The sequence below is a fragment of the Halyomorpha halys genome, unplaced genomic scaffold (genome assembly GCF_000696795.3).
Source record: "Halyomorpha halys isolate HHAL.00 unplaced genomic scaffold, Hhal_1.1 Scaffold490.1, whole genome shotgun sequence".
Classification (NCBI taxonomy): domain Eukaryota; kingdom Metazoa; phylum Arthropoda; class Insecta; order Hemiptera; family Pentatomidae; genus Halyomorpha; species Halyomorpha halys.
The window spans coordinates 673929-697144 of NW_027106788.1; the positions used below are offsets into that span (position 1 = coordinate 673929).

A 23216-nucleotide genomic window follows, 5' to 3' on the forward strand; every position below is an offset into this window, starting at 1 on the left:
TTTAAGGAAGGAATTTGGGCTTTACCATCTCGTTGGGAGAAGGTTACCGACTGTAACGGTGGATATTTTGATGAATAAAGGTGATTATTTGAAAATATTTATTTATTTATAATTTCCCCCAAAAAAACGACAGGACTTTTTGAATGACCTGGTATATAGGTGTGCTAGTGGAGTGTTGCACTATTCTTTAAACTCTTTTTTTTAAGTTGATTATTAGACCCTTTTTCTATTACTAACAATTTATTTTTCCTTAGATATTGAATTTTAGAACATAGGCGTGCCAAGACAATTTGGGCCCCATGACATATTTCTTTTTGGGGACCCATAGATTTATCTTCGAGGCATAGGATGAACATAATTTTTGGGCCTTGGGCAGATTTGAAAGTGGGGTCCGGGGCCAACACAATAACTGTTGAGGTGAATAAAAACTTTGATAAGAATTAATTTCAAGCTCAGATACAATACATCCCGTAGAGGAGATAGGGTGTTTCATCAAAGTGGAGGTTAAAAATTATTATTAAGGTTTATCGACCAACTTGTTTCCAATAAATTTTGTTTTGGAATCCCTTAGAAAAATCTAAGATGAGGAAACATACATGAGACTTAAAATACTATAAGTAAAAAATACAATCATACCCCAAACAATTTAACCTTTGAGAAAATGGGTTTAATTTATTATTTTCTTTTATATTAAATCTTATTTTTGCTTAAAAATATAAACTAAGAATACATCATAATGAATTTTAGCATAATTCGATAATAAGCAAAGTAACTATTAAGAGAATAAAAATCGTTTAAATCAATTTGTACTTTAAAATTTTTGAGTTATGTTAATACTGAATAGAAAGTGTGAAATAATACCTACTAATAAATTAAAAATTCTTATTAAATAATTACAATGGTCTCTGAAAAAACCCTACATAAATATGCCATGTGTTATAAAGAAAGTGGATCCACAATCTTTTAATATAATTCTGTCATCAAAGACTACGATTTCATGATAATAATAATAATTTATCAAACATGTTAATTGTTGTTAAATAAGATGAAGAAAAAACTACTTGAGAGATAAAGGATGTAATTCAAGAGAAATGAAACACAAATTTAGCAAAGGTAAAGTATGCTTTTTTTTTTTCTTTTTTAATATAATTTTTTATCTTTTTATGTACTTTTTATAAATTATTTCTGAATAAAATAAAAATCACATCAAACTATTTTTGTTTTTAATTACAATAATCACAATATATATATTTATATAAATAAAGACAATAAAATACTACTCTCAATGTCTATACAATGTAGATTACATATAATATAAATATATCCTCTTAACACCACAAAAACACAATAACTATACAAATAAAAATTTATAAATTTCAAAAATGTACAAAGATAAATAATGTACAACATGCTATTTATATCATCTATACAAGTATATATATTTTATATTTATAGCAGTATATATTTATAAATATAAACAAATTTCCCAACATGAGACAATAATGTATTAAGGGAGGGGGGAATACTGGAGAGAAAAATGCATATTTATGAGAAGTATTGATAGAGGGTCTGTTGCTGTTTTTCAGTCCTCACTTCTTCTTCTGTTTGTTTCGATTTGACAGCTTCGGCATAGGTGCTCGACATCCCAGGCTGTCTCTGGTACAGAGGAAGGCTACCATTCCGAGTGACTTCTTCGCTCACGACTTCGCCATCGTAACCGTTTGGAAACAAAGATGGTTTCTCAAGCCAACTGCGGCTGATACAAACTTCTTGAATAGGTGCCACTTGAATCTGTTGAGAGAAATTAACAATTCATCAATTGCGTTATCTTTAATGAAAATAGTGAACAATGAAATTATTAATTAAATTTTTAATCATTAGATCAGGAATCTCGACATTTTTGTACCCGAGGGTACATTTACAGGTTATTTGTCAGGTGGAAAGGGCCAATGCAATATTTTGTTCTGGTTTTATTCAATGTACATTGAATTTTGGATATTATTATTAATATTTTAAAACAGAAAGTGGTTATGAGAATAAATACTAAGCACATAAAATTAAGAATTTAAAAATGTTTTTAATGAAGTGGATCAATGAATAGGAGTGATACTAATTTCACAATAACAATCTTAAAAAATTTCAATTTTTAAATTTTTTAACCTAATTTAGAGGTTATATTAGGGTTGGGGACTCCAGCTTTAAATTATAAAATAAATAAAGCAGTTAAAGCAAAGTCGTGTTTAACCATGCTGATACAGGCTACAACTACATACAGATAAGCAAAGGCTTGGATAACACGGATTAACAGAAATAGAGGGCCAGAAAAATAGAATGAAGAAATACAAATAAAGAAAGAAAGCAGTAATATCTCTGTATCCTCATCTTAAATTACTCTGACCAGCATAGGAATGAAATGGACTCATGTGGATAGTAAATTGTGTCAAAGACATTTGATCCTGTCAACTGAGTCATACTTTTGAGCTGCTGCAATTTCTCAATGTTTAGATCTTCTTCTAACAACCTTTCATTGAATCTTTATTCAGTAGGTCTTCTTTTATGTCAAACTTACCAGTTTAATAGAAAGAAATCATAGAGGGAAACAGTTTTTGACTTTGATTCTGCTTTTCTAAAAAGGATTGTTGGGTCAAATGTCTTCCTTCCCATAATTTAACAATCTTGGAAGTTGATAGTTCATCTTAAGCATGGACTAGATTTGATTAATAGTCTTCATCTAACACCAGAATATTAATTTCAGTTGAAACAAGTACCTTCCAATATTTTTCCATTTACAATTGTAGTAAAGAAAATAAATTAAATGGAAAAACTCACCGACTGTGAGAATACAGGATCCACTCGCTTCATTGGCGGTGGTTGAACTGGCTTCTGAATGTAGAGATCGTTAAAGCTAGAATTCAATTCTACCACAGGATCTTGTTTTCGAGGAGCTCGTGCCAGGAACTCGGCGAACCTTTTAACAGTTCAGAATAGTTGTAAGTATCCAAAAATATTATAATTTATAATCGTTTTACAAAAAGCAATATGTACACCTTTATTATTTATTTATTTTTTATAAACAGATGTATTTATGGAACTTGAGCTAAGTACGTCCATAATGCTAAGTGTTAAGCTTAAAAAACTCATTTGACACTTAAAACACAACTTCACAAAATGCTGGTCGGTTCCTTATTGTATATGGTATCAATTTAAAATGTTTGTCTAGTAATAGACAAGGATAAATTTATTAAAGTACCTTCTGTTCTATTCATTTCATTTTTGAGCAAGCTTAAGATCTCAACTTATAATACTTCATTATAATTTCCAAATAAAGATTTGAAGCAATACCACTTACTTTGTAGCTGCTTCAAAACCAATAGTATTCAGAAGATAGTTGTACCACTGCAGTTGTTTGGGCTGAGACTCTAACAGCTCTTCCAGTGGAATATCTTTTGGTAGTAAATGAATTATACTCTGTAATAAAATACAAACATATAAGATATTACTGAATTGCAGTTAAAATTATAATTTAAATATGTATTAATAGTAAAAGTTTTCTTTCCTGTCTCCAAGTCACGATAAAAACATAACAGTGTTTGATTTAACTATTGAATGTTTCCTTCCTTGGTTCTACAGAAACAAATCGGTTTAATTAAACTTTTTTTTTAAAAGATAATTTGCTTAACTATCCCGATTTATCTTGGTATTATTGGACGATTCACAATATTACAATACAGAATACACATAATGAAGTATAGTCAATGACTAAATTGAAAAATGGATCAAAGATTAATAAGGGATGGGGGAGGGGAAGTACAGTATTAAATATTTCTGTTGGATAAATTTCTTTTATCGGAAGGTTATTAGCAAAGATATGACATTATAAATAACACAATACTAACTTGGAAATTCAAGAAGTTAAATGTATCATTTTTCCATGACCAAGACAGGTGGTTTGTTATAAGCAAATTTAACTATTAGACTGTCGTCTCATATTTGATAATTAGGGGAAAATTTCAAAATCTATTGCATGTATTGTATTTCCATAAAATTATTTTAAGCCAGGTAATATACAAAAATCAAAGTGAAATATAACTATATTGGTATGAACATCTCTTTTCCTTTTGAGCAAAGATAGCAGGACTTGGGAAATTATTTTATTTTATTTTTTTTTTTTTTAGGGAGAAGGAGGGGAAGAAGAGAGTATAAGAGCAAAGATTAGTGCAACATGATGACAGCATTATGTGGGAGGAAACATAAATCTTCATCAACATAATGATGTACACTTCAAAAGTTTTATAAACCAGTTACTAGAGTCCTAAGACCTGTAAACCTCAATTTATTAAAATCTGATAAAATTCTTTAGTTTGTGCAAAATTTTAGCACCACTTAACAAGTTACTATAAAATTTAATTCCAGATATAAGGAATAAATTTAGGTTCCTCTTTTACATTTAATGTTTATTAAAGATTTTTTTTTTGTTTTTATGAATGGAGTTTTCTTTTAGTTGTATTTTTTCCTTTCCCAATATTTTGACTTCATCAAACCTGATTTTTTGAATATGAGTATTGTTTATTGTATGGTTGCTTGAAGTCATTTTTTCAAGTTTATTCTGTATTTTAATATATTGACTCATCCGACAATACTACAAAAAATTAGATAAATAAACAAATCATGTTAAATTTTTTAAATGAAATTGACTTGTTTCTACAGAACAATTAGAAATGCATTAATTGATTATAAACAGCTGTAACAAAATTAACTGAAAAGATATATAGTTAAAATACAAAACCTAATAAATATAACACAGTATCTCTGAAACATTCAATGTATGAATCAAATACCATTGTATATTTTATTGTGATCTGGAAAAGACTATAATAATGGATGGCCAAAATGTAATAAAAATTAGTAAAAGTTTCAGTAAAATTAAAAACTCACATTAGGAAAATGAACATTGTGGAGAAATTGTATGTCTCTCTTTTCTGGCTTCCTTTCGACAGGGATTTGCTGTTGAATAACTGGTCTAACAAATTGTTGTTGTAAATTCGGCGAGCAGAGAGGTGGGCGAACTGCAACTAATGGCTGAACTGCTTGTGTTTCATTCTTGATAACAATATTTGGAGGATAGACAATAGGAGGTGGAGGAGGAGGGTAGACTGTTCTGATTGGAAAGAACGGAACGGCCGGGTACAGGATGGGGTAGGGCATGATCTGTGGTGCTGGGAGGAAAGGCTGCTGCTGTTGCTGCGGGAACCTCAACAATGGTGGGAACCCATTCAGCACTGGCTTCACGAAGTACTTTGGCTCTCGATACTGTCTAGGGACGAATTCCGGGGCAAGAGGATTCAGAGTGTACATCTTCTTCAATTCTACTCCGTCTAATTGGGATCTCAGGTAGGACCATTTGATCCCGTACAGAGAACCGTTTTCGCTGCATATTTGGATAAATCTTTCCCATACTTTTCTGCATCGACCAATGGTACATAGGGATACTGGGTCGCCAACAACTGCGACCAGGCTTTGGGCCCTCGTTATAGCGGTGTTGAGCAACTTAGAATTGGAAAGAAACCCATAATCGTTCTCAGTACCAGATTTTGAATCGCAAGTTCTTCTTGTCCGCACTGTACTCAAGAAGATTGCTCTGAACTGTTTTCCTAAAAGTAAAGATGAACTTGAGTTAATTTAATGAGTACAGTATCAACACAAAATTTTCTGCACTTAAAATCATATATTATTATTAGTTTCCTTTTTAATTAGAACACAGCCTAAATAGGTTATAAAGTGAAAAATGGACAGATAAGGCCAAATGCCAATGAAAATCTCCAGATAATTTGAAGAACAGATGTTTTTTTATTCATTTAACATACAAATCATTAGAACTATATTTAGCATATTACAAATTAAATCTCTGCTAATTACATGGTTCATAAAGCTTCCTCACAATTTTAATTAGGTAGCTAATTACCTATATTTCAAGCTTAAGGTTCTGTTGTTCCAGGATAAAACATTAAGAAAAAGTAAATTTAAAATATAGGAAAATACTATCGATATAAATTGATAGGGGACCATGTAGGTATGAACTCACACAATCCCTGAAAATTCCATAAAAATCAGTTAAGCGGTGGTAGGTGTTATACTACTTACCTGGATTTGACAATAGATAGACCGACAAGAAACTAAGTTTGTTTCTTGATGTCTAAAACATATATTTTTGATTACAAGTGCATGGAATATTTTTACTTCCCACCTGAGTACAAACCTTCCCAACTTTAATGATGAGGAAGTAAAGTAATATTTAATTGAGAAACAACAGTATTTCAAATAGAAAAAAAAAATTGTTATCTCCCCTTATTTTTTTGTTATTCTATTTCCCTTTTATTCATTATGATTGCTTTTTTGTTTGTTTTTTTTTTTTGTTCTTAGCCCATTGTAGGCCTGAAATTCTGGCCAAAACGTTGGCATGTTTTTCACTGTCTGCATCCCCAACCATCTCATTTAATAAGGAATACTTTCATACATAAAATTTTAATAGAATTATAGGTTTTGTCAAATATATTAGTTTGGAAATTGTTGCTTTCTAATTAAACAAACTCTACTTCATGGTATAACAAAGTACAAAACTAATTAAATGAAGAAAAATCTTTAATTTTTTAAAAATTTAAGAATTTTAAATACTAAAATAAAAAAAAGATAATATACATTCTTACCTTGGACGTTAAGGACCCTTTCAACTGAAATCCCGCCCAACCTCCGCTTCCTTAATTCAGATCTTATCCTAAAAACCTGGTCGGAGTATGGAGTCATTATCCCGATGGACTGTTCATCAAGTTTCCCCCATGTTACAGGCCACTTTTTCTTCAGTTCGCATACTCTTTCTACTACTTCATAAACCTAAACCAATCCAAAAAATGAACAAAATTAATAGTGAAGATGAAAACAATATGTCTAAATTGGAATGATATTTAGATATGATATATTACTTCTGAATTGTTGTAGAAGGCTGTAGAATTTTGGTCTTGAACATCTTCTCCCCGTGTTGTGAAGAATGTTAATGGATAAAAATGATCGTGCCTGGGTTGCTTTCCGCTACTAACTAATTTCTGCTCATAAAAAAGCTCTGAAGTAAACTGAAAGAACAATACAATAATTATTTTTAAATATTTCTAATTCAAGAATTCAATATAACTACGTCTGTAAATCTTAATTAAAGGGTACACAAATATGAAAGCCAAATGATGCACACTTTTCAGAAGAGCAATTACAAACACTTTCATAACTCATTTAATATTTTATATGGCTTTTTTAAATATTTTAATATTTATCAAATGTATTTTATATGACTTTTTTAGCTTGAAGCAACAACCAATGTCCATTTATAAAGGTTTCAAATTTTTTATATAGTAAAGTTTTCTGTCAAGGATTATCATTTCTGAAAACCTTCAGTTTGTTTTTCAAATTCTTTTTTCTTGGGACCTGGAATTTTGAAATTTGTTGTAGCTCAAAGTCACAGATATGATCAATTTCCATAATAATATCAGTAAATATATATTATGGTGGAATTAGGATGTTAAACAAACTAATGCAATAAAAAGTTTTATATAGAAACAAAAGAGCATTTTACTAATTGTCCTCAAAATTGAGGCTTGTTATATTCTTGCTCCAAGCCATTATATCAAATGCTTAACTCGCAGTTTTTATTACATAAAAGAATTTTTATTCATATTTACAAGGGTATAATAATTTTATAAAATAATGTTTAAGATACTATATGTTTTAGAAATTTTATTCCTAACTAATCACTTTTTTTTTTGTAGAAAGTGAAAACTGATATTTAATAATATTGAGAATTTTGTCTTATTACTTACTGAGTACTTATTGTTCCAATAAATTACATTTTTATATGACTATTATTATTTTTTTTAAATCAGTTGATTAATTTACTATAATGGAATATAATCATTGATAATGTTACTATCTATACAACAAAATTTAACAAATAATTATTGATATAACAATGCCATTTAATTATTCTATTAACCATTCTTTATGATTTTGTTTTTGTCGATAACAATGTTCAGGAATAACAATCTAATACTTTGATGTCCCTTGAATATCGTTATAAATGAATACTACATCATAAAAAAAGTATCCTGTATCTAATTTGAAATTTGTACAATAAAAGTTTAAAATTAATAGCAAAAATATATTTCTGTATAACTAAACTAATTTTCATATTAAAACAAGCAGCAAAGATATAATAATAATAATAATTGTAATTTAATAAATTTATTTGAATGAGAAATACCTGAATAATAGCTTCATGTGCCCTATAATTTTCACACAAAAGTATTTTGCAAGGAAAGTTGGTCGGATAGTGGTCATAAAGTCGTTCTAGAAGTGAAATGTGTAGGTTCCTTTCCTTAGCGAACTCCGAGAATAACTCAGGGCTAAGCTATTAAAACAAATTGATAATTTTATTAAATTAATATCATAACATCATGTACTAACATGAGACAAATGTACACAGTATCAAAATTATAGGCTATTTCAAGCATCACTTATTTGAAGAAAATATACTTATTTTTATGTTGTGAGCTTGGAATAAAATGGTTGTATATGAGGAATTTAAAATTATTATTGTATGATTAACATTTGAAAAAATGTACACTCAATACTTTGGTTGTGTCGAGACTATATGTTATTTGAAGCAGCCTTCTTTAAAAAAAAAATATATTTATGTATAAATACAGCCTACAAAACTGACAGAGTGCATTGAAGAAATAAACAAGTGACTTCTTCTTTTAGCCTAATTCTCGTAATTTAGGTACAGGTAATTTAACAGCTAAAAATACCTTCTTTTTTTTCGACCAGTATAGAAAGGATTTAAAAAGTGTCTGGAGAGGAAAATTCTTGTGACAGACTTAAATCAGAGCAAATATATCCATTTAATTGACTAAGTGTTTTTTTTGCTTTTAGTATATGAGAAGAGCTTCACCTACACTGAAATAAAATTTGGCAACTTTGAAAAAGTGGAATATAGTTTTCAGGAAATTAACTGAAATGAGTAACTTATAGCTTCCATATTTCTCTTATTTATGCTACGTATCCTGTTCAAATATTCTTAGTTTAGGAGTATAGACTAAAATAAGGTAGAAAAGAGTATTGAAAAGAGAAACTTGTCATCTTATGAAAAATGAGGGAGTACTTTGTTAGAAGTACAGATGTGTTACAGTTGTAATATGGTAGGGTAATGCAAACACTGGCGAATATCTGCATAGTTTGGGAACAGTGAATGGGAAAGAGGAGTAGTATGTAACTAAGGGCAAAAAAAAGAGGTGCGCATACTTGAGGCTTGAAAATTTCAGCTAGTCCTGGATTGTGAGTTTGTCAGGCGTCGTATCTTGATACTTCTGAGGAAGGTGAGATGGTGGTTGAAAGGAATTAGGCAACAATAGTACAAGAGGTAAGAGTACCAACATGAACATAAGAGAAATGAGAATTATGTATGAAGACTCCGTGTGGTCTGAAATAAAATTTTAATTTTCTTACTTGGTACATTAAAATTTAGTTAAGTCAAGTTAAAGTCAATCCATAAGTTTTATTTTGTAGGAAGATAGTCTGGGAGGCGGTCAATAAAGATATCAAAAGAGTAAAAGAAAACTATTTATTATGAACCAATGTTTTTCCCCATTTTGCAGGGCTTATATGATCAGGTCATGACTGAAATTCTGTCATTTCATCTTCTATCAGACAGCCCTGCAAAGTGGGCCAAAAACTTTGGTTAAAAATAAATAGTTTTTTATGATTGGAGAAGTTTGTCGGGGGGTGTGGTCAGCAAAGAACAACATAAATAAACAAAACCATATTTATTTATTTTATGCTGACGTTTCGACCTGAATTTCAGGTCTTCATCAGGGGTTATGCTGTAGAAGGTAGGCCTGCAACTGTGGCATAAAACATAGATAACATTAATAGTTTTCTTTTTACTACTTTGATGCCTTTGTTGACCACAATTGACAAAAATATTATCTTCTTACAATCTACTTCATATGGTCAACTATCTTCTCCCAATAAATTATATTTGTTTTTATTGTTTGTTTAAGATAGTTTTTTTTTCCTTTCTATATACACTTTTCTTTTTTTTTAGTTTGATTTTAAAAGAATGTTTTGTTTTATTTTATTTACAACATACCTTTCACTACAATTTGTTTTATATAGCTCAAGTTCTATTTTTCTTATAATGCTTCGGCTTGTTTAATTTACATACATTTTTTTCTCTCCAATTAATGCTACTTTCATTCTAAAGATGCGTGGGTACCCCTCCTATCATTGCTGTTTATCTAAATATAACACTATTCACCATCGGCCACAGTTGAGAAAAGTGTTTATAGAGGGGCACCTTGAATGTTACATTGTTTAGTCCCAGTTTTCGTTATTTCCAGAAAAAATATCATGGCACATGCCTAAGGAGCAATTTTATCATTATAGATTTTTAAAAATATTATCATCTTTTATTTGTTTTTGAACCCAACCATCTCCACTGAGCATGGGCAAATAACTAACTTTAAGTACCACAAAAGAGCGGTTATAGATAGGAGGCACACTTGAATACTTCTGGTGAGACTATCGAGGACAATGGGACTCTCCCTTGACACTGACTGGTGAAATATCCCTTGAAGATAGAGATGACAGGGTATAGACAACAACTATGAGAGAGGACTAGGATGCAACAATACCTACATTTTTCCACCCACTAGTATCCCAGGTATATAAAATATTTTATGGTAGTACTGTCTATCTAAATCACTATTATTATTATCATCATAATTTCAAATGTATCATTTGTATCTTTCTTAAATTGATCAAAAAATACTTTGTTCACTTTGGCAGCACTGAAGCCTATATAAACACCACTCTATATATTGTGAATATTGAATGACCATAATATTTTATGAATGCTCATATACCAAAGTAGTAAACATGCAACAAGTCTTTAAAAAAGAAATCAAATTAGAAAAATTTATGAACTAAATAAAATTGGTCATTAATCTAAATAGTTAATGATAATTATTTTCAATAAGTATCCAATCGCATACCTTAGAAAAATGAATGAAAACATAGTAACGTTTGGTGTATGACAAGAAGAGGTTATCCCATTTCGAAATATAATTTAATAACTCAAGTAAACTGTAGTTTTCATAAAATTAACTGAAATGAGTAACCTATAGCTTCCATAGGATAGCTTGTGACATGCCTGAAGAGAGAAAATTATTATTATATAGATCAAAATTAATATGTAATGTAGATGGCATCAGTTGGCAAAATTGGAAATTGCTATAACCAAGGATTTCCTCTTAAAAGCTCAGTGACATAAAATGACACAATATTTTGGTGGTGACTTGTATAAAATCATGTTATTCTATGGTGACATGTCCTAGAATAAAATTTATTTTTCATGTTTTTTATTCAATCATTCATTCACAATACAGATTAAGCTAACTTTATACCTGCATATGATCACCAGCTAAGACAATTCTTGTGCTTTCATTAGCAAGAGCCAAAGGCATTATCGCTTCGCACTCCATCGCCTGTGCTGCTTCATCAAGTAGGATATGTGTGAAATGTCCTTAAAAAAAATTATTTTGAATAATTAAAAAAAAAATATATTACGTTTTTAGAATGTAGAATACATACATATGGCAAATATGAAAAAAATTGAATCAGAGTTTTCAATAAAAACATAAGCATAAAGTTCCAATTAAGTTCACAAAATAGTTTGTGTTTGTGTTCATGAACAGGATAGCTCAAAAATGAGAAGTTGTACAAAACTGAAATCATGTATTTATGGTAGGTACATGTCGAGGATATAACAATTCTTTGTGCTATGATATATTAACAGGAAGAGCCACTTTATATCATTGATTTTAAATTTTTTACAATTTTCTCAGTTTTAAAGTATCTTGGAAAGCCACATTGACAGAGTATCTAGAGAAAGATACAACTGTGCTATTAGAATATTTAAGTGCCAAACTTGAGAGAGAAGTCTCTGAAATGAACTTGTTACAAGAAATAACAAATGATGATAATATGCCATTGGTACAATGTGTGGAAATGAACAAGTACATGCTTTCCACATAAAAATATGCATTAAAGGATTTGGAAAGCGCCAGGGAGAGAGGTTGCAAATCAGATACATCACATCTTGATATCAACAAGATATGCTTCAAACATCATTGATTATACCATAGTGATTTAGACCACTTCTAGGTTATATCTAAGTTAAGGCAAAGGATGGCAAGATCAGGAAGCATTAAACAAACAAAATGGAACAATGAAAAATTTGGTGAAGAATGAATTCATAAATTTAAGCAGGTTCTGATCAGGAAAAAGGAAAGGGAGATGAAAGATGGGAATGAAATGGAGGAGGAAAATTATATATATAAATCCATTAAGAAAAAATAGATAGAAAGTTGATGGGAAGAAAAGATCGGCAGGACACGTGATCATAATGGTGGGTGAAACAATTAAGGAAAAAATGTTAGAAACCCACTTCAGTGGAAAAAGTTTTAAAATCAGCCAGGTCTTAGCTTTTCTTTTTTTAATTGAAATTTACAACTGTATTGAAGCTAAAGATGCAAGTAAATGTGATTAAGCTAAAATGATATGAAGATTTGTGAAGAAACCATCCATTGGTATCACACCAATAATATTTCTACATTACGCCTCAAGAGATCTTCTTTTCAAGAATAGAAGAGGAAGTGAGATTAGAAACTAATGGGGGTTAGGGAGTTTATTGGAAGGGTTGATGTCTGGTTCGGGCAAAATGGGCTACATAGAGACCATTAAGGTCCTTATGGATGACTGTGACAAAATAAGGAGCATTGAGGATTTTAGATAGCAAGGACTGGATACTAGAGTAGAGGAGTAAGAAAAGTTAAGTGGAGTCCAAAAGCTTAACTCTGTAAGTCCAAAATAGGCCTTAATGTAGTCATGTAAATCAGTCTTTTGTAATTGATTAGAAGCTTGGGACGTCTGTCGAGTAGGTTTCATGCCGTTTTTCAATTTCAGGTGCTTTCTAAATATTGCTCGAAACTATCTCATCTTCCCGTTTTAAGCTAATATTTCAAAAGTGATATAGGACCGTCACTTCCTGGGGGTCTTAGCAGGGCGGATGCAGTGGGGAAGGATTGCCTTTATTTTTGTGTTATGATCTCCTCTTGTGAGATTGTGATATGTCGTAGATCGACCAACTTACTTGCTGTAATTGTCTGTTTGAAAAGTCATACAAGTATGGCTACCATGGAGGGTTTTTCAATTTCAGGCACTTTTAATAGTTAAACGTTAACAGATAGCAGTATCTTGTATGAAGATTCTAAGTTAGTTGTTGGTTCAGATCTAGTCGTGGGTAATGATAAGGCTAATTCGTGGCTTAAAGAGTAAATCATCACAATTTCCTCTAAAGTACTTTTAATTTTGTTTATTTGAATTAATTAATCATCTCTTATTGTTAGTACTAATTCAAAATGGATAAATATAAACCATGGAAGAACTTGATAATTAGATAAAGGAGAAAAATCCAGTGAGGTGCAAGTATCACATATCTTTCATTAGTCCTGTTTAACCAGCAATTAATTTCTAATCATGATCGAGTGCTAACTTCAGTGATGTCTACCAGATTTAATATGATTAAACTTGTTACAAAGGGAAAAAAGCTGGTGGAGTGCGTGCATCACATAACTGTCACTTACTGACCTATATATGTCCCCATGTTCTGTATAGGTCAGTGAGCTTATATAGAAGTTATTGCTATTTTTGTGGTTTTTGAAAAAAAAAATCTAAAGACCATAGAAGAAGAAAATTATGAACAAAAAATATTGATTTTTCTGTTGCTATAAAATATTTTGTATTTCAACATTGCATATTATTGCTAACTACAAAAACTGTTAATTTTTTTCAAATAAACAAAATTAAAAGTTCTTTCCAGAAAGATTTATTGAAAGTTCGGCATTGAAGCTCTATTAGTCTAATTCAATAAGGAAAAAATCTACTTGATATTAAAGACCACTTAATTTCTCATTGATTCACCGAGTTTAATCCAAATCGTTTCTATTAAGTTGCACGTTCAGTTGGTCAATTATAGTGAACAAGTTGTACTCACATTCCACCTTAAATATGTAATTTCAGTTCCTTACAACTTTATGTTTTAGAGCAAGGCCATTAATGAATACATGCACACGCTTTTCACAGTCACAATCACAATCCTTTCTCTTATTATAAGTTCCATATATAGGTAAGTGAAAGTAAAAATAACTCAAAGTCAAATATGAAATGATAATTCAAAATAAGATCTAATAGTTACCTTTGCGAAGACCCATTGTAGAGAGGTGCATTGAAATACTTAAAGTAACAACAATGACACGGTGCTTCAAGATATCCTCAACTTTAGGAATTTTAAAAGCTCTCATTCCTTGTTCGTTTGTTTCGATCATTGCATACTGAAAAAAATATTCACAAGCCATAAGCAAGCATAACTTTATTTATATATTACCATTAAATAAAATTTCGTAAATTAGAATGAAGATGATAGTAGAAAAAAAAAATACCACAATTAATTTTACACTACTAAAGAACATTCACTGCCTTTTGAATTTATAACTAGAGTGTAGATTCATAATAACCCCACCTACAATTATAAGAATATGTGACATGTACTCCATCTTATGAAGATATTGTAAATTTTCTAATCTTCTCCCATGCACCTAACTCTGGAATTTCTTATAGGATGGGGTAATTTTTTGGGATTCAGACAATTTAAATTGCAAGATGAATTTATATAGGTCACTCTTTTGATCCGACAAGTCCTGAAGGTGTAAATAAACAAAAACCACAAACAATTTTCAACATTAATGTTTAATGATTGGCTTAAAAATGGTGTAGAAAAAAAAAAAAAAACCTTATGAATAAAATTGTTACAGAATTCAATTTCCTGTAAGTATCCGTCATTTAACTGAGACATTTATTTATTGAGGCGTCATCATAATGAAAGGTATTCGAGTCCTCTCTGCGGGGCAAAAAATTCAAATTATGATGACGGATTTCAATAGGAAGTTAAATTATGAAATAATTCAGTTAGATTTTTTCAATTTTCTGCAATGTTTTTAATCAAATCGTCTACTAATAATATAAAAAAATGTTGGATATTTTAGCAACACCCCTTCAGAACATGTCAGATCAAAAAAGTGCCTGATGTGATTTTATCTTCAAATTTTATTTTCGATTTGAATCAGTAAAACAAACTACCTTTTCTCTCTCCTCAGAAATTCTATAGTTAGATCTGCTGGAGAACTGGAGAAAGTTAGAAAATAAACAATAGCCTCAAACAATGGATGGTGCCTTGCTGAGCTACCCCACTTTTTTATAAAATGATATGAACTTTTTTTATACCAAATAAAGAGAGAAATGTTCGTGTTATTTAGTTTTGAACTAACCTTTTGTACAATATGGTTGACAGTGGCTACCCATCTCCGATGATAGAAAATTCTCAATGGCCTTGCCTCTTCATGGCCTGCTTCGACGTATGGATGCAGATATTCTCGAATGTATAAATCAGCAGCGGAATTAGAATGTGTGCAGACCAAAACTCTCGAACCTGGCTGTTTTAAAACTTCCTTAATTCCTTGAGCCAGGGTGTAAGTCTTACCAGTCCCAAAAGGTCCTGCAGAAAATTAAATTTTTAAATTTTACAATGTGAATTAAAAAACAATAATGATAAGTAATCAATGATAAGTTACTAGGTAATTAATTAATCTTGATTTAGTTTGCTTTACCTATTATCAAAATAGGAGGGAGTTGAACTTCCAGAGGCGTCGTCATGGCCATCACTGCTTCCTTCTGTTTCGGATTCAGTTTTGAATCTACAGATCCACTCCACTGCCTAAGGACAAAATAAATCATAAACATAAACATATGGGAAAGTAGGTAAAAAGCTAAACAAGCATAAGTTATAATTTCATCATAATTTAGAAAACAGTTCAAATTTATAACATTTTGATAAATTGCTGAAATGTTTAAGTTCAAAAAATACTTATAGTATAAAGGAGATGGTCAGGGGTGCGGTCCAGAAAAACAAATAGTTTCAACAACCAGTACCAACTGAAGGAATTTAGATTTCTGAACCAATAGTTTGTGAATTTTACAAGATAATCAAGCTTTTAGTGTAAAATTCAAAATCTTGAGTCATAACCATACACATTAGAAATATTCATAATCAGAGAAGATAACTAACCTAAAAATACTCCTGAGTTATTTTAAAAATCCAATATATTCAGTTACAGAACATTATGTTTTGACCAGAGTAGCGATGAGGGTAAGTTGATATAAAAAAGATTTTTATAAGCAAAAATTCTAATGTATGTGCCAAGCAGAGACGTGGGAACCAGGTGGCGCCCCTCTCTGACTCTTTAACCCTAGTCCATGTGTTCATTTAAGTACTGACGGGGTAGCTAGAGAGGCTTTTCTATCTATTCACCCCAGCATAATGTTACATAGGCAGGAAGCAGATATCATTTCCATGTGAAGCCCTCACTCATTCTGGATGAAACAGATAGAAAAGTTTCCTCTTCAACTACTTCAGATGATCACAGTTCAGCATCGATCTCTAGGACTTAAATTTAATGATTTGCATACTACCTATCAATTCAAATCATCACTTGCTAGCAACCTAATTTAGTCTGCTAAATAAATATAATTGACAATAATTAATTACTTTACTTATATTAAACTAATATTTATTTATTTATCAAGAGTATAATAATTAATAAATACCTCTGTGGAGACCATGGTATAGTTGGTTCGACGTACGTGTCAGGAAAAATCATTCTGAAGTCAGCTATTTTGTCAATTGCCTGATGCCATTCACAATAAGGAACTCTGTTCAACTGAAATTGTACGTCGAGAAGAACTTTTGTCTCCGGCTGAAATTGAAAATAGTTAAAAAATTAATATTTATATATATATATTTACTTTAACAATAATTTGAACAAAGAGCTTATTACTTTAAGATTAAGTGCTAAAACAGTAGCTGATGAGAGACGGAGGTATACAACATTCTTTCCTTTATCTTCAATTAAGGCTTCATATACAATTCTTTTCTCTTCTGTTTCCTTTTCATTTAATTGTTCTTCTTTATGATCTAAAATTAATAATTCCATTAAGTAATATAAAAGAATGTCATATTAAGAACAGTTATACCAACATTAAATCAACAAGTATAATCTTTTTTTTTTGAACTGTGAATCAGATTGACTAGTATTCTGAAATAACTGGACACTTTTATTTCATTTTGAAAAAGTTTTTATTCTAATTTATACTTTTACTTAGAAAATTGTTGAGAAATTTATTTAAGAACTTTTTCAAGTAACTGAAATTTGTGGTTCTGAATCACGAAATTCTGAAATTACCATTGATCAACTAATTATAATTGATAATACAATAATTTTGTCAATGCTGAAGCATAAATGATTCAACTTACATCAAATTTACTGAATGTATTATGATATACAGTTGTAAATTTCATTAAAGATATAATAAAAAAAATTAGACTCAGGCACAGGAATATAACAAAAATCTTTAATTCATAAAATACTCAATTGAACCCCTAGGGTTACATAAGAGGTTTGCATTATTTTCTTGAACTATCAGATAAATCATTTTTTATTTATTCTTACCACTTTTAAATTTCGCAGGTGAAATGAGGACCGTAGTACAGTTGTTGAGAATAAGCCTGCCAGCTGAAGTATCTTCAGAAACATTCTTACCAAGGTTCAATAAGGCAAAGAGTTCACCATTGTGTGCATATTTAGCAGTAGATGCTGCGACACCACTCGGTGATAGTAAGTAATTCTTTGCAATCTGGAGCCTAGCTTGTATATTATAATTAGCAACCTAAAAAGAAAAAATTACACTTGATTTTTAATTTAAAATTTTTATTTTCATAAAATATTTTTTAAATAAGTCAATAAAACAAATTAATCACTTCTTATTTAACTAGAGCAAAATACAGTAGTTAAGATTAAAAAAAAAAAATTAAATATATAAATTTGATGTAGTAGGCCTTAACAAGACAGAAGCTTCACTTACACCATCACACCAGTATCACAAGTGCTTCTGTATTTCTTGTGGCTGTACAGTGTTACTATGTAAATAAGCCCTAACATGACAATAGCAACATACTATCAGCTAATACACTAAATCTAGACGTTATAGCAATGAAAATAAATACTGCCATGATGGCAGCCATTATATAGTTTACACCATTCCAGTGGCAGCGACAATTGCTGTCGGTAAAATGCAACACCTGTTGTGACAAAAAATGCTATCCTGATGGCAACTATCATCAGTTTACATCATGGGAATAGCCATAGGCCATAGGCCAATTAATCCCAATTTTTTTTATTATTTTTAAAAATAAAAATTATATTAAAATTTATTTAAAGAGCAATTAAAGTTTAACAACTGTTCAATAATTGCTAGAAAGGGTATTGTTGTGAACTGACTCTAAATTCTAAAGGATTTTCTGTTTCCCATTACTACCCGGTTCTGCACTTTCGGTGATCGTATATACTCCAAATCATAAGGGGTTGAGATAAAAGGATTGATAAAAATTAACATATATATTTAGGATAAATTGAAATAAGCTGAAGAGAGGGGGAAGCCAAAAGATTATATAATATTGTTGGTTTAGTTAAAGTTAATTTACTATATACAATAACTTATAGCTGATAAGACGAGTTGATCAGAGTGAGGGTCACCATGTTGTAGTTATAAGAAGAAATGAAGGTTCATACATGTGAGCCCCATATGAGATGGGTCACCTGATGTGTGATTGGGTTCTCAAGTGCCAGCCTCCAGGCTGTAGGGCCAAGCTCTGTTCCCAGGCTTCCTAGCTGGACAGCTAGTCTCTACGGTGGCTGGTAACTGAGTGGGGCCAGGCCAGGTTTAAACTTGTCAGGAATCAGACCCTGATATGGCAGTTGCCCTGCTTTTTACTGTAGATGGCATTGGTAATGGTATATTCCTAGGTCTTTCACACAATTAAAGTGACCCCCTCTCCCTTTCTTATTTCCTCAAAAACTAAACTGACAGGCATTTGAACTGAACAGTTATAACAGATATTTTCTCAAATCTTTTAAAAATAAAAAAGTTTTACCTTTGACCTAATTAACATATTTTCAATTTTGGTGCATAAAAGCCTTCATTAAGAATTAATTACTGATTCATGGCTAGCACCAGTTAGATTAGGTCTGAAAGAAGCTTTTTATGCTGAAAAATTGTTAGGTTAAATTTGGAAGTAAGAAACTTTTCAGCGAAAGCCCTTCACTTAATCTTAACTTTAAAAATGAAAAATTATGCAATAACTGTTATTGTAAAATTTATTTAAAAATATTAATGAAGATTTCGCACAATGAGTATTATATTGACAAAATTAATTTAAAAATTTTAAATTTTATAAACAAAATATTACTAACCAATTCGTATCGAGCCATTTCTTCTACGAACAATAGTTCATGCATCCTGGCCCTGTAGTTGTTTTTTGTAGGCCTCTTTTCAGAAACAGTAGCTTGAGTCAGTGTGAACGTTGCTGGACTCGGCGGGGGATAAGCAGCTAATAGTTCACTTTCTCGTTCGGCTTCTGCTTGAGTAACGTCACTAGTTACTGAGCTGTAAGTTACGATGATGCTGTTTTCTTTGTTCCATCTTTCTCCTGATGACAATATCAATTCCTAAAATCAAATAAATAAATAAAAAAATAGTTTTCTCTTATTAATGTTATATTTCCAGCTGAAATATAGTCATAAATTATTAACAACCAAAGAATGAACAAAATCGATAAATTAACACTTTAGGAGTTGCACCCCCTAATATCTGTGAGGTGACTTGTCTATTCAGTTCAAAATATTATAGGAATTAGGTAAAATTGTTAAATATATTAAATAAATATATTAAAAAAAAACTTGTATGAAAAAATAAAACCAATATAAAAATTTTGAATAAGAAAAATATAAAAAAACTAGTTGGGCTCATCTTTCAGATGAAACCCAGATTTTGGACAACAGAATTATTAGCAGGTGTCTGAAAAGAGTGAACTAAAACTAATTATCACACAAAGATTGGTACAACAAATATTACTTAATATTTCCAAAAGTAGTTGTGCAATATCACAAGAATGATTTAGCATATATTTCAATGATTTTTATTGATTAGAAAAATGCAATAATATTGGATAAAAGCTGTCATTAGGCTATAGGATAGGATAGCAGAAGTGGAGGATTTACTGAATTGGAGGAGTATTGGTAATGTTCAAAAATGTTCCGAGATCATCTCTCAGATGATACGCAATTGTTGGAGTGGAAATAATGGAACAAGAGTCGAGAAATAGCAAGAAGATTGGTGGTAACTCCTTACTTTTTTGTCAAAAATTAGACAAGGGTCAAGAAACCTAAAAGTATTAATTAGGCTGCTAGCATAAATAAAAGAACAATGTAAACAAAGTATAGAGGATTCTTGTTTTACTGTGGATTCAGATATAACGCAGGTCTTATCCTCCCATCTATGATTTCATACTGATGTTTATAGCAAAGCATAAGAAAGTTGTAGTAAAGTATAATGTACAATACATGTAGTTTTTAAGTCTGTAAAATGTGCTAAGTTTTGTAAAGTTGAGAAATTTGTTTAACATTACTAAGCTAAACATGACTGATAGCACACCCGATTTTAGCATGGTCTGGAGCCTGCCAAAACTCCCAGAGCAGGTTATTATGAGATTTTGTTTTCAATTGTTTATTAATTTCATTAATATTTTATTGCAGTATTAGTATATTTACTTTTACTTTAATTTAAAAAGTTAAATTTCGCTTAAATATAAGAGCACACAATTTTTTTTTTAAAGAACATAGAACATTAATTTAGTAAATAACTGATCATCAAAATTTAGCAAGTTAGCACAGAATGGTTCTCCACTCGAATTCATGCGAACTGGTTAGCACCATTTTACTGATCTAACCTTTAGTATCACAATACATTCAGTATTAAAAATAAAATAAAAGATAAAATATAATTGAAAACATAATAATAAACTTTTTTTTCTTTTCTGGGTGATGTATTAGTCTTCTTATTTCAACCTTTTATTTTTGTTAATCTTATATTAATAAATATTCCTTCCGACGACTTACCCAGAAAAGAAGAAAAAAAAAACAACAACAAAAAAACAGAAAATATTATAAACTGGCTTCAAATAAGAAAACTAATCAATCAATAATAATAAACACTTAATATACCTTCTTCAATTCTTTCATTTTATCAACATCAGTTACAGGTATGACATCGACACACAGATGCTTGACGAGTACTGGAGTAGAAAAGAAGTCAAAAACTATTGACTGGCGAAAGGTGCCATATATATCGGTTGAAAAGACTACCGTCACTTGGTGAACCAACGGTAGGTCAGCAGTAGAAATCTCTTCTGACTCAGTCCATTCTTGTTCCCTTTTAAAATCTATATCTAGAAGTTTTTCTCCTTTATCGTTAGAAGTTGTGATTTTCCTGAAAATGAATTGTAGCATTGAATTAACTGAAAAAACAAAACAACTAATATACACACACCATAAACCAATAAGGAATCAAATTAAGTAAAATATAATTCATGGAGAAGATTAATCTATATTACTTAATACCCTATTGCAAATGTGGTAGGGAGTCTGAAACACCAGAACATATGCTAGTAAAATGTCCCAACAATTCCCTCCTCATAACACGCCGGAAACATAGAGTCAAATATGAATTGATGAAGCTTGTTAGAGAAAAATGTTTTGCCTGTGTTGATCGGGCAGGAATCTTGCAAGATATGCAGATATTATTGCTTTCCCTATGATTGAAGGAACAGCATTTGTCTTAGATTCTATGGTGCGATTTGAGAGTAATGACTACTTATGATGAAGTGGAGTGCAAGGGAAAAGAATCCACGAGAAATGCAACCAAAGGAAAACTTCACAAGATACGTGTAAAGAAACTTCATTGTGAGAGGCCTCTGGCTGTAATCTTGTGAAAAAATGCCAAATAGACCACAGAGTTTTTTAAAAGACCTAGGTGGAGAGTACCACCATATTGGTCAAGAATATTTTGGACTCCCTGGACTCCATGTATCACCACCTACATGGTAATCACTGTGGGCATATTAATTATTATTTATTTATTTTTTAACTAATTACTATCTTTACTTATGCTTATCATTTTATTTATGATAAATTATCAAGACTTTTAAGGTTCATATAGTCAACTGAGTAAAATCTTCAGCAGTGAGAATATGATTGGGTAATCACTTGGGAAGAGAATGTTGAGAAGTGTAAAAAGAGTGTTTATTAATTTTTTGTGCAATAATTGGTTATAGATAAGATATAAATAAATATGAAGGCTTGTTAATGAAGATATTAAATTTGGCATAATGGAAATGTGATTTTATCATAATTGTTTCATATTCAATGTTTACAAAAACTGTAAAATTATAGTAAATAATGTTTTAAATATGAATAAGAAAAAGAAAACTTCATAATTTCCAATGATCTATTATTATATATGCTGGTGTTAAATGTATCATATACTCGAACGTTAAAATGACAAAAAATGAATTCAGTAAATCCCTGATTTACTAAATTCATCAATATAATTTAAAATTTTAATAAATCTAATCTAGGGTTAAAAATAATAATATAATGAAATATTATGAAAAATATTTTACATTTTTGAAATGTAATGCATTTTTAATACAAAAGCTTTAAGATTATTTAATAGTGAAAATTAAATCCACACCAATTACTTTAAATAAAAAGAAGAAGAACAAAGTGATCTATGTTTTCAATTTCTACTGCTAGCTAGGTATCAATGTAAAATAGTAATTCGTGTAGAATAAATATAAAAATTCGGATAAATATATGAACAAAATTTAAAAAGAATCATAGTTTATTTAACTGAACAATGAAAAAAGAAAAAAATATATAAATTTATCTCATCATTGTTTCTAATAAATTAATAATAGAGACTGTGATGTTGCACCTGACTGCATCATCCTTATTGGACAGAAGAACAGCTGAGGTCTGACTTATCAACTATCAGCCGAGTTGACAAAACCACTATCTGAATGTTTTTTTTTTTTCCTACTAGTAAAT

The 23216-nt window shown here is 30.4% G+C and overlaps 1 protein-coding gene across 2 annotated transcripts in view; it reads right to left on the bottom strand.

Moving 5' to 3' along the window:
- Positions 1–1206: 1206 nt before the first annotated feature.
- Helz (Helicase with zinc finger) overlaps positions 1207–23216 on the bottom strand; it is a 41276-nt gene continuing 19266 nt past the window's right edge. For both annotated transcript variants that reach the window (XM_014425000.3, XM_014424999.3), the window contains 16 exons: positions 21333–21597; positions 19524–19778; positions 17724–17940; positions 17052–17188; positions 16822–16970; positions 15825–15931; positions 15486–15712; positions 14357–14492; positions 11505–11623; positions 8303–8449; positions 6978–7124; positions 6705–6888; positions 4936–5651; positions 3350–3468; positions 2830–2968; positions 1207–1791 (listed from right to left, as the gene is read on the bottom strand). In XM_014425000.3, coding sequence (XP_014280486.1) covers positions 1546–1791; positions 2830–2968; positions 3350–3468; positions 4936–5651; positions 6705–6888; positions 6978–7124; positions 8303–8449; positions 11505–11623; positions 14357–14492; positions 15486–15712; positions 15825–15931; positions 16822–16970; positions 17052–17188; positions 17724–17940; positions 19524–19778; positions 21333–21597 — 3310 coding nt within the window. In that variant the 3' untranslated portion in view covers positions 1207–1545. The remainder of the gene's footprint in view (positions 1792–2829; positions 2969–3349; positions 3469–4935; positions 5652–6704; positions 6889–6977; positions 7125–8302; positions 8450–11504; positions 11624–14356; positions 14493–15485; positions 15713–15824; positions 15932–16821; positions 16971–17051; positions 17189–17723; positions 17941–19523; positions 19779–21332; positions 21598–23216) is intronic.